The following is a 12,571-nucleotide window of genomic DNA, read 5'->3' on the forward strand; positions in this document are numbered from 1 at the left end:
GCTCCTTCAGGGACCTAGGAGTGCAGGTTCTCTATAAAACTCATGAAAACAGCTGCATAAAACAGGAATCACAAGACCACAGCACTGAGTGCGGGCATTGCCTAGGCCACGTGGAAATAACTGAGGGAGCAATGTGATGAGAATCCTAATTCTCCCAAGCACTCAATTCCAGGCTGCTGGACCTCCCCAGCTTCCATACGTGGGTGCCCACAGCCGCTCTTGCCCACAAAATAGAGCTGGAATCCTTCAGCCTCCAACACAAGGTGAAAAAAAGGACTTAATTCTTGCCACAGCTGACTAGACTCAAACAACCAGCATCTTTTGTCATCAAGGTGAATGCTCGTAGTAAACCGCTGTGGAGGTTCATGTCTATGATCCCTCCTACTACAGTTGTTATATCATGCATGGATTTTTTTTATTTTTTTATTTTTTTATCTTTTTGGACTTGAGCAGGACAAATACGCAGGATGGGGGATTTGAAAATGAGTTCTTCCTCTAGTGAGTAGAGCTATTCAAGTGAGTACAGCGTAGTAAGCATTTGCAGAGACAGCACAGCCATTTCCTTGCCCAGAGAAGGATCCTCAACAACAAGCCTCAGCATCTCTTTTTTCTCTCTTGCCCCAGTAAGACTTAATTATTCATGCCAAAGAAGAAACTCCAAAGGACTTCCTCCAAGATGAAGAACTAGAGAAGTCAGCTCTACTGCCTGTAGGGAACCTGGAGCCTGTGTCCCTTCAGACAGAAGAGGGAACTGAACATCACTCCATCTAGCAGGCAATGCTGCAGCTGTTTTACTGCTTTAAAAATGGTCTGCTCTCTGGCAGAGTACTAATGGGAAAGCAGCTTCTTAGAATTAATCCCACAGGCAAATGAATGAGTATTTTACAAATTCTAGGTTTTAGACAGGAGACCTTAAATGCTGCAAAATACCTCTCTGTTTCTATCACATCTTGATGTATGAAGCCATTTGGGCTTTGGTGGAAAGGAGCTGTGTTCGAAGAGCACAGCTGGAGTGCAGTTGTGTGGGGATGGTTGCTCACAGTACAAACGTGGGAAGGAAGAGGGCAGTGCAGAAATCAAACCCAGCAGCCCCAGGAACTCAAACGACATAGCAGTTGTTCTCCCTTCCCCTCCAAGACCTCCTCAAGCAGCACAAGACTGAGTGCCCATCCAGCAAATGACTGAAGAGAGCTCGGATCTTCTGATTCCCATTACACTTACTCAGTAGGATTTCTTCTTTTAATTATTATTTATTATTTTGTTCAGCTTGTTTGTGTTGTTTTGGTTTTGTTTGGTTGTTGTTGTTCTTTTTTACAACCTTCATGAAAGTTTTTGCTCAGTCAGTTGTTGGGATTTGTACACTCCTTGCCTGACTTCATCAAGACTTTCTTGAAATAACCTAGTCTCAGCATCTGCTGTGCTTTCATCTACACAAAAACTAGCCAGCGTTTCTAGTATGGTACAATGCAGAGCTCTATAAAATAAGTGGCACCATGTATAGATAGCAATCAAACTGTACTTTACAAATTTCCCAGCATATATAGCATGCGTAAGTCAGAAAAAAAGGACTATATTTACAAATACTCTAGGTTATATCTGCTGATCCACAGTGGTAAATCCCACTCAGAACTAATTTCCTTATTTGAAGCTTAAGAAAATACCATGCAATCCACATCACATATTTCATTCATTGATTAGATAATAGCTGGGGTAGACAGTTCATGGAGAAATACATGGGAAGCAGTAGTAAATTCTGTGACAGGTGCCTCAGCATACTTATATGTATGTTTATACGTATGTGCACACTTACACAGTCTAGCAGCTGTAATTAACTGGGATAACTAAATTATCCTACATAAAGCTCTAAGTTTGTGCACTAGTTAGAGCCTGTGCAGAGCTTTATTTCAGAAAACATTGCAACAGTCAAATCTTGTGACTTTCAAAGGGGGCTCATAGTGTGTGCAGCACTCATAAAGCACTTCATGAAATCCACAATAAATACAAAGTAATAGCAGTACGAGAGGATGTGGGACTTGGGAGTAAGATTGGCTGTAGCCAGCCATTAGCGATAGATGTGTTTGCTTGCTTTCTGAAGGTAAGTTCTGATTTAGCCACCAGAAACAGCACGCTACCCACAAAAAGAAGTAACAACAATGCAAGCTGAAGTGCCGTTTTGTGTTCATGTGCTTTCAATACATAAATTTTATCTTTTCAGGGCAGCAGCGTTGGGATTGATGCAGAGTGATCACTTAGAAGCTATCACCTCTCTCCTCCACACTTACAGCTGAATGGTAAAAACAAGAGAATAGCAAGGAAAACAGCAAAACCCTAAAATAGCTCCAGGAATACTTGTGTAAGCCAAGATACCACATATTAAGAACTAGGAAGCAAATTAGGGTCTGGTTCTCTGCTTCTGAGCTCCATGGGCTGTGAGGAAGGGATGCTGGCTTCTGTGAAGTCAAGGAATCTGGTGCAGGGTGAATTACACACCGACAGAGCCACTGAAAATTTACCATTGATGCTGCCCCATTCAAAAAGGCCTATAATAGTACTGAAATTGTAATGAAATATAGAAACAGCTGACCCAAGTCAACAAAACTAGCTAATCCTATAAAAAAAAAAAAACAACGTTTCAGAGATTTGACATCTCCTGGCAACCCAACAGATACTTAGGAAACGAAAACCTATGGATTCTATGTTTCTCCTCATTTCACCACTCTGACACAAAACTCAATAGCTTTTCTTCCGTACGTGTCACGAGACAGCACTTGCTTCATTTTAAGGCTATTTACATTGTTCTTTACTTGCTATCTGTGCTCCAGTGGAACAACTGTATCACCTTTCCAGAGAACAACTTGCCAGCTGAGCTGACCTGCCAAGTCTCATGGGAGGCACTCGAAGCCGTGGATGTGGCTCTCCCTTCGCAAGGGGGTGTCTGTGTCCCCCAGGCTCACGGCACAAGGTGACACTCAGTGGGGTCACCAGCAATGTGCTCCACCCCACACCAGTGGTGCTCCACCACTACAGGCGGTCATTGATGGCAGGTTTGTCAGCACATGGTCTCTTCTGAGACACGCTAGAGGTCTTGGTTGGTCTCCCACAGGCATCACGAGCCATTTGTGGTGCCCAACAATAGTGCACCTGGCCTCCAGCTCCCTCTGCAGAAGGACAGAGCTCCACCACAGATCCAGTGCCAGCCCCACGAGATGCCATGGACACCCTTAAGTACCTCAGAAGACAACAAAAAACACAAGTTCTGGCAACTGAATTGAGCCCTTTGTGTTTAATAGACCTTCATATACGTCCCTTCCCCAAATTAGTCTGATTAGAAAGCTCTGAAATTTTTGTCACCTGAAAGATCCCACATCCAGGAGCTTCACACCTATGTGCTGTATGCAGACCCTTTCACATATCGTGAACCTGATGCCTGCAAGTTTTAGCTGATGACCTCTTGGTCCCATGTGGGTAGAAAGAGATGTTTTTTCCTTGTTCACTTTCTTCTTGCAACTTGTAGACTTTTCTCAGCTGCTTCTTTCCCAACCTGAAGCATTCCAGTCTATTTAACTATATAACCAATGGTTATTCAGAAGCTCTTTCACATTTTCTTCATCTTCTTTCCTCTCTGGTGTATACTTCTCCAGTTCTATAAAATCAGGCAACCAGCTTTCTTAGGCAAAATTGAAACGGCTGCTCACTATTTACCAATGCTGTGTGACATGTGGTCTTGTTTGAGTAACTCCAAGCTTGATTACTATTTATTATTTATTACTATTTATTATTTTTATTATTTTTATTTTTAAAAGGTACAGGTGGCTAATGGGCTTACAGTTTTCTCTACAATTTGGATAAGTGGTGAATTTATGTGTAGCCAGATTTGGAAACAAGAGAAGTACATAAACAAATCTGTAGCTTAAGTCTGCAGCATGCACACCTGAGGGAAAGAAGTGCTTTGTATCGACCATGGGGATAAATAACTTCCATGTCCATAGTCCTGGAAATCAGCTGCTTCTGCCTGAATTTTAGACTGTCACGGTTCAGCAGCCTAAACAAAATGAGGCACATATTAATGCTCCACTTTCAATGGCAATGGTGTCAGCTTTTGTAGAACAATTTCTGTAAACTTTTACTTCCCCAGTAAGAAAATGGATCATTTGACCTTGGAGTGTAACTAAAAAATAAGCCATAAAGCTACACTGAAGAAAAAGCTCTTCAGGGGCATCATGAGGTAAACTAGGCCAGGTCGACCACAGGCAGAGCTATCATCCAATTCTTAAGATGTTTTACCCTCTGAGAAAAGCCCACAGGGCTTTCCTACAGTGACTTTATCTCAGGATGGCTTGTGTCAGTGAGTTACCCTGCAGCAAAAACACGTTTTTAAAGCAAAAACTACATGCTGTAGCCAATGAGTAAGAGCAGATAAAGAAAGCCATCAAGTCCCTTTTCGGTGTTTGGTGAGCTGTTTAGCCTGGCTGGCAGTTGGGCACAAGGCAATTATTGATGTGCAAACAGCACTTTGCACACAGTTTTAATTTATATATTTAAATAGAAAACCCATTAATCTTTTATGTGCATACACTTCCCCTGCAACAAAAAAATTACTCTTACAAAGTAAATTCATTTGATTGTAATATGAAGTTTCAGCACCACGCTCACCTAAAGCAAATATAACATGCTTTTCCTGCCCCCAGTTTTATTGGTGCCCTTCTTTCTAAATAAGCACCATGTTACAACATATATCTGGTTTTCAGCACTATTTTGTTGTTTAATTCTGAGACTGGAATTATTCCCATAGTAATTTATACCTCTCTTCCTCCACATCCTTCAACCAAAGGAGAACAAAAAGATTTCAGATGGGAGAAATTACCCTTTCTTTTCTTTAGGAATAGACTAGCAAAGGCAGTAACATTTAAGGAGAGATTCCCCAAAGCTTGCTCTGTCATTATATGCAGTCACCTGGAGTGACATAGGTTCAGAATCACTGGTTTTGGTACAAAATGGTTTACAAGCAAGGGGAGGGTGGGAGACCTGTGAGTTATTTAAACTCAGCTTACAGCATCAGAGAGCACAGACCGGACCCTGAGCCTTTACAAAGACATAGGCTTCTTATTTTGCTTGTCACTGCTTGTCACATATGCATAGTGTATCAAAAGCATGATTTTAGAGGTCATCATATGTTTGTAACTGGTCTTCTCCAGAGAACCTGTAACATTGGTAGTTACGTAGGAAAACATCTAAGGAAAAAAAAAAAAAAAAAAAAAAACACTGAAAATATTAAGATTTTCATCTAGGTCAGCAAGAGTGGCTATAAAATAAATACGAAAAAAGAAGGCAATGGAATAGAGAAGATAGCTTTCAAGATTAGAACTACCCTATATTCAACCCAATATTTTTAAATTGCTAGGCTTGGAAAAGGTCACAATCTTTATGATTCATTCACAATGTATTTCTTACTGGGTTACTTTTTATATGATGACATATATCTTCCTCCTCATCATGACATGGATTTACATCTCAAGTAGCTCGCCCATACTAATGGCCAACAGTTTACATTGCAAAGCTGACCACAAACAGAGCTGTTAAAACTAATAGCCTTCAGTATTTTACAGTTATTGAACCTATACTATAAAGAAAATACTAAGACTCAAACAATCTGAAGCATGTATCTGGAAAAAGATGGGTTTGGACTAATTTCCTTTTGCATACTCAAGGTTCTCTCCATGAAATTCCTGCATTGCCACTTTAATTCCTCCAGAAACAGTTTTCATGTTGAAATATATTCTTAAAGTACGTGAGACAAGTAACTTAAACTGTGTTTTGTACTGTATCCATCACCTCTTCACTTTCATTATTCATTTCTCACCATCATATTTTTACTGTGTAATTAGAAACTGAAGTCAAAGCCTAGAAAACAGACGGCTTAAACAGGCTTTGTAAATGTCGCATAACAACTGTTCTGTGATCAGAGTTTCGAGATGAAGCTTTCATCCATATTTTTAGATATACTTTTGATAGTACATAGAGACTATAGAAATATTAACCAGCTAGCTATGACCACACAGAGAAAATGGAACCTATCCAGCTGTATAAAATCTACTAGATGTATATTGTGCCTCACTTGATGTTATTTATAGGTCATATATCCACCCTACCATCAGCAACCATAACCCAAAATTCAATTTCAGGTCCTACTCTTCTACTTACACGACCATGACTTAATTAATTATTAACAGGGAAAAAAAAAAAAAAAAAAGAAAAAAAAAAAAGCCTACACTTAGTTCAAGCATTTTCAGAATTACAGTAACATATTGATTTTTTCAATGTAATAAAGCTAAATCAAATCCCAGCAGCACATGAGCATCTAGAATGTACTTAGGGCTTCGAGTTTTTATTTCTTCAGCTTTAAGTTCAGGGGAAAGAAAACCTCGCACCAGAAATTTATGGGCATTCCGTAACATTATTCGGTCAATTAAAAGTAATATAGGTAACTAACGCATACTCCCATATTGCTAGGAAAAGGTCAAATACCCTGAATCTGATCTTTTTCTTATGTGTTGTGTGTCTAGGGCAAGCAGAGAAGGATAAAGCCGCCTTGTGTACAAGGGGATCTTGCCTGGGAAGCAGCCACACTTTAAGGAAAGCAACACTAGAGGGCATTGCTGCAATATTCTTAGCCCGAAAGCTGACAACTTCAAGGCATTTTTTCCCCTGAATGTTAATTGCCTCCACTTTTAACAGAATTGGTCTGTTTGTTAGCTGTTGCAATACTGAAGTGTTAGCCATAAAAACTTCATTGCACTGAAGCAGCCAAAGAGCTTTCTGGAAGCGCTGTACTGCGCAGGGCCTGCTGCCGGCAGCCATGGGCTGTGAGCAGACATGAGCCAGACCCCTTCGGGCCATGACCTGCCACTTCTGTGAAGCTGCCACTGGTCCTCCCCGTGTGTCACAAGTAACCCACGGCTGCCACCACCTCAGAGCACACCCAGGGCGGTTCTGGTTGCCACCGTCAGTGCCCAGTGGTCACCAACCACTTTGATCCATCTGCAGGGCCTACAGCTTCCACAGACAGCCCCACCAGAAGCCCCTCATGAAGCTCGCCCTGTCAAACCGAACTCAGCTGCAATCCATCTCAGCTGGAGGTTTTAACAAAGTGTTCAGCGGGTTCCTATGCAGCAGGGAGACAAGGAAGGAGGGTTTGGGGCAATTTGGGGAATGTCACCACGAAGGGAGTGATAAGCATTGCCCAGGAGCAATGACCTCTTCTTGGTCTCACCACCCCAGAGGCAGTCAGTGTTCCATGCTGTTCCCACCATCATGCCGAGGCCCAAAACTCATACAGTATTTTCAGCCCACTGTCTTTGCCAGAAATAAAGGCTTTTTGCCCTAGGAGCTTAAAGCAGTACCTGAGATGTCCCCATAATGTGTGAGTCTCGTGCCTGCTGCAGGCATTCCCACGTAGCAGCAGTAGGTGAACTCGTGGTAGCTACTCTGGTGCTTCAGAGGATGAGAAATCCTAAGATAAGGAATGAATAGGAATGGGGAAATGCAATAAAAAGTGCAGAAGACTCCACCCCACCCCTCCCCCCCAAAAAAAAAAAAAAAAAAAAAAAAAAAAAAAAAAAAAAAAGAGAGAAAGAGGAAAAAAAAAAAAAAGGGTTTTAAATTCATACTGTGTGCACACAGAGCAAACCAAAAGCATGGTCCCAAGCAGCTTTGAATTCAATTAAGCACAGCAATGTAGCATGAAACAAGCAAGCACAGGGACACATACTGCATGGCAACAATCATACTACAGGAAAACCTTTCTGATGTATTCAGTTTTGCTGTAGTATACTGCAAAGGTTTACAGCAATCCTTTTGCTCTTTACATGCAAGGTACAGGAAAACTGCAAAAATCTGGAACTGTATTATCTAATCATTCGTTCACAAAGCATGTTGGACATTATATTTTAAAAAGATCAAAGAAAGAGCTGAGCTTGTTTAGGATAATCAGCATTGCAGCACAGGTAATAGAAGTCCAGTGAATGGAAAATGCAATGTATTTCTGTATTGAACCATCCTCTACTCAACCCAAGAAACGTGATAAAAACGTGGAAAAAGGAAATGTTATGTCATTAACAAAAATGAGTTAAAATAATGATTCTAACGAATACCCAGAACCTCCTGGGTCAAATCAATAAAATCACCAGTGCAGTCAGACAATTTTTATATTGGCATAAAAATAGATAGATAGATAGATAGATAGATAGATAGATAGATAGATAGATAGATAAAGCATGAAGGTGCACTTTTGGGGAAGATTGTTTCATTTTTGATGAGAAATTTGCAAACAGAAACACACATGAAAAAAAAATATATATTGAATCTGATGTATCTGAAAGTCATCAGACCTATTGTGTGTACCCCAAGAGCTGACCCACACATGAGCAGGGATTGTGTTTGGATAACAGTGCAGCTCAAGCGATACCTTTCAAAGCTCTAAGGATATCCAAGCGACACTTTGAACAACATGGCAACTCAACTGACAAACAGAAACTTACTAATCTGCTACAGTTCAGGCTCATTGCATTATATACTCACACCCTGTCCTTGGTTCACTAATTGATGAAACAACAGAAGCTGAATTTCATGGCAAAATTTGATTATCCCCAGCTGAAGCTTCACTGAGGTGGCCCTGAGGGGGTTCCCTGGGAGCTGGTGGCAGATGCGAGGGCTAGGACACTGACATATTGGCAACTATTTCTCCAAGCGTCTGTGAAAGGAGCTAAAAAGTAAGGAGACAGGAAGAAAAAGCTAATAACCTGGACCCGAAAGGACACGGACAAGTCCTCAGATGCCATTATTTGTATAGTATTCAAGGAATTAAGGTTTTGGCTTTCTTCCATTATGCTAAGCAATGCAGTACCTCTACTCCAACTGGCTGCCCAGACATCTCGAGTCAACAGCATCCAAAATTCAATATTCCTTTATATTGTACTCAGTGTTTAGGTTTCCTATACCATATCCAAAGAAATCAGAGGTACCTAACAATGTGTCCCACCATGGGCAGTACGCCAAAGCAACCTACTGCAGGCTATGGAGATGGGTATATTTTACTACCACTTTTTTTTTTTTTTTTTTTTTTTTTTTTTTTTCCTTGAATTCAAGAACTTTCCAGAAAACAATGAGGAGGAATTTCATTCTCTTTGGGGACTGATGCACTAAGCCTTTAGCCCTAGATCCACATTAGGAAATATTTTTTCTTTCATAAACTTTAGATGTCCTTTCTTTCGTAAAAGATGAACAGAGAAATCTGACCTGGTAGTGGCAAGATCTGGGATCCATAAAATATTCCCATGAATTCTCACTGTAAATATGGCCACTCCTACATGTAGGAGCAGGTGGAGCCTTACCAACAGAAACTTGTTACTTCATCCACTTTCTTTGGATTTGGATACCTGTCTCCCACCTAGAGTTCTTTTAAGATTTAATTCTTCATCTGCATTCTTTGTAGACCAGGCTGCATTAAGAAAAGAGCTGTTTTACACACCTGTAATCCCACAGAGCCTGGATGATGCCCAGAAACCCCTGCAAGAAAGAAAACTGAGCCACCTTCTCAGCTACATCACCCCAAAGACCAATACAACAGCTGAAGACCTGGTACCACTCACTCCTAAGGTAAAAGCACCCTGAGGAACATGGTGACCTTTTAATAGCAGGGTCATCTCAGTTCCCTCCCAAAATACGGGGCTGCATCGGGGCTACTGTCAGGGGGTACTCCTGCAGGCAAGCAGTGTGGATGTGTAGCTGCATTTGCCTTCATCTCATCCTGAGGCTGCATACAGCGGCATAGAAACAGCCATAAACAATTTTGTTAGATACACTGGCATTTAAAACTGAGCTAAGCTCTTTGGTTTGATTTACAGTAGAAATGGAGCATTTTTATTTTAGCAAAATCAAATCAAATCTAAACAATTCCTACTCAGAAACCAGTAAAATCGTTTTTTCCATAGCCTTTAGAAATGAAATGTTAGTTTGACTTGCCTGTCAGCACTGAACACTGAATTACAGCTCATCTTCTCTCAGTCTCACAAATACTATTTGCACATCCCAAGTCAGTTGATATGATGTTGGAGAATTCATCCTTGCATCCCACTAGTTTTCTTTCGTCTGTACAGTGTGGTCTACATTCTTGCTTAATGCTTATTTCCCCACTGCTTCACTGTAGGTTGGTTCACAGCGAAAAGACAGGCTGGCTTACATGGGAAACAGATTTCACCATTACAGGATAAAGTGGCAATTTGGCTTTCTCAGACTTTTATTCCAAACTCCGCTAAGATGACACAAATAGCACTAACTAACCGTGCTACCCAGAGGCCCATGACTGTCATGGGAGGGGAGTGAACCCACAAGGTCTCAAAAATCTTCTCTTCCACCTGTGTTCCCCCACTTTTGGAGACGTGCTTGGAGACAGGATGATGTGCAATATTAGTGAAGCTAGTAATTCCCCATTAAAAAGTATAAATATTACTTGTGTTTATCATTGTTTATATCATTAATTGCTGTTTTTAAACAACAGACTGGATTCATTTGGATGGGACTGGATTGGATTGGTTTGGATTGATGGAATCAGTTTATCTAAATTGGATTTACATTTCTAAATCACCCCTCAGTGCAGAGGGGTTGAGACTGATCACCCTCCTGGCATCATCCTCTCTGTCTGCTCCTCGCCTTGTGCAGGGGCAGCAAGCAGAAAACCAGCAGACTCTTTGGTTATATTTACTTGCTCCTGAAGCTAAGCAAAGGCTAGCAGAAAATTTTTATCATCTTAGAACTCTGCTGCCTTTGAAGCATACTGCTGCCTGGTGCAATGGCTACTTTACATGACATTATATGATGTATACAACATAGATGTTAAGTACCGTACATCTCAGTTTACATTATTGCTGAGAATATCACTGAAAATCTAGTCCATGTTTCCTAAAACTAATGTTTTACCTGGACCACTTCAGTTTTGTTGATAAATTCACCATACATAAACTGCAGTACATTCACCAAAATATTCCAAAGGCTCCCTTTGGAATAAGGACTTTCCAGTACCACAGGACTACATAAGAAGACTTTCTAGCATTACAAGCCCTTATTCTCACCTACACTAGATCAGTGAGAGGAAGTATGCTTCCAAGCAAACAGATGCAATGTTCACAAGAGGCCCAGAGAATGCTCCCATAGGTTCAAGCATCCTACTTGGAGGTGAGAGGCCATTTCTCCCAGGCATGGCAAAAAGATGCCTCCTGTGAATACCCCAGGATTCAGAACAGGACCAAAACCACAGCAGGGTGTTGACTTTGTTTCAAAACAAAACCTCAAAATAATGTATTTATTTTTTAAAGGGAGAAAGGTTGCCATCGTACGTGCTTAAGGGAAGTTAATATTATCAGAGCCTGAGTAGAGGAAGGTCCCCGCCATATGCACCTAAATCTTGCAAAAGTCTAAAATTTAGGTCACATCTATTTAGGACACCAAGCATCCCTTCTGGCTACTTCGAGAAGACTTCACACTGAGCTACATGAAGAGCTGTCTTGTTCGACATGCTAGCCACTTCACATCCAGTCCTGAAATGCTCTTCTCTCCCCAGGTACCATATAAAGTTTCTGTGGGCTTCATCTCAGGACTGAGGACTCTGTTCTCAGGAGACAGGACCAGAAATAAGGAACTGCAGCGCTGGGGATGAGTGCACACATCTTTCACAGTGGCATTTCTGGCTGCTCTTGGCTTGGACTGGCGCACGCTTCGTTGGGTTAGAAACTGGCTGGATAGCCGGGCCCAAAGAGTCGTGGTGAATGGAGCCAAGTCCAGTTGGAGGCCAGTCACTAGTGGCGTCCCCCAGGGCTCGGTGCTGGGGCCGGTCCTCTTTAATATCTTCATCGATGATCTGGACGAGGGCATCGAGTGCACCCTCAGTAAGTTCGCAGATGACACCAAGTTAGGTGCGTGTGTCGATCTGCTTGAGGGTAGGAAAGCTCTGCAGGAGGATCTGGATAGGCTGCACCGATGGGCTGAGGTCAACTGCATGAAGTTTAACAAGGCCAAGTGCCGGGTCCTGCACCTGGGGCGCAATAACCCCAAGCAGAGCTACAGGCTGGGAGAGGAATGGTTGGAAAGCTGCCAGGCAGAGATGGACCTGGGAGTGATGGTGGACAGTCGGCTGAATATGAGCCAGCAGTGTGCTCAGGTGGCCAAGAAGGCCAACGGCATCCTGGCTTGTATTAGGAACAGCGTGACCAGCAGGGCTAGGGAGGTGATCGTCCCCCTGTACTCAGCTCTGGTGAGGCCGCACCTCGAGTACTGTGTTCAGTTTTGGGCCCCTCGCTACAAGAAGGACATCGAGGTGCTTGAGCGGGTGCAGAGAAGGGCGACGAAGCTGGTGAGGGGCCTGGAGAACAAGTCCTACGAGGAGCGGCTGAGGGAGCTGGGCTTGTTCAGCCTGGAGAAGAGGAGGCTCAGGGGCGACCTTATTGCTCTTTACAGATACCTTAAAGGAGGCTGTAGAGAGGTGGGGGTTGGCCTGTTCTCCCACGTGCCTGGTGACAGG

The 12,571-nt window shown here is 42.2% G+C and overlaps 1 protein-coding gene across 10 annotated transcripts in view; it reads right to left on the reverse strand.

Annotated features, from left to right (window-relative positions):
• Positions 1–12,571, reverse strand: part of DLGAP2 (DLG associated protein 2) — a 478,278-nt gene that overhangs the window by 430,365 nt on the left and 35,342 nt on the right. For 2 of the 10 annotated variants that reach the window (XM_084515998.1, XM_084515990.1), the window contains exons 1-2: positions 8,578–8,720; positions 7,401–7,510 (exon numbers count right to left, since the gene is read on the reverse strand). The exons of 7 other annotated variants lie outside the window; for them this stretch is intronic. In XM_084515998.1, the coding sequence (XP_084372124.1) occupies positions 7,401–7,415 (15 nt within the window). In that variant the 5' untranslated portion in view covers positions 7,416–7,510; positions 8,578–8,720. Of the gene's footprint in view, positions 1–7,400; positions 7,511–8,577; positions 8,721–12,571 lie in introns of those variants that run through there. One more of the 10 variants, XM_084515994.1, reaches the window with a different exon arrangement.

This window comes from Aythya ferina, assembly GCF_964211825.1.
Source record: "Aythya ferina genome assembly, chromosome: 3".
NCBI lineage: Eukaryota > Metazoa > Chordata > Aves > Anseriformes > Anatidae > Aythya > Aythya ferina.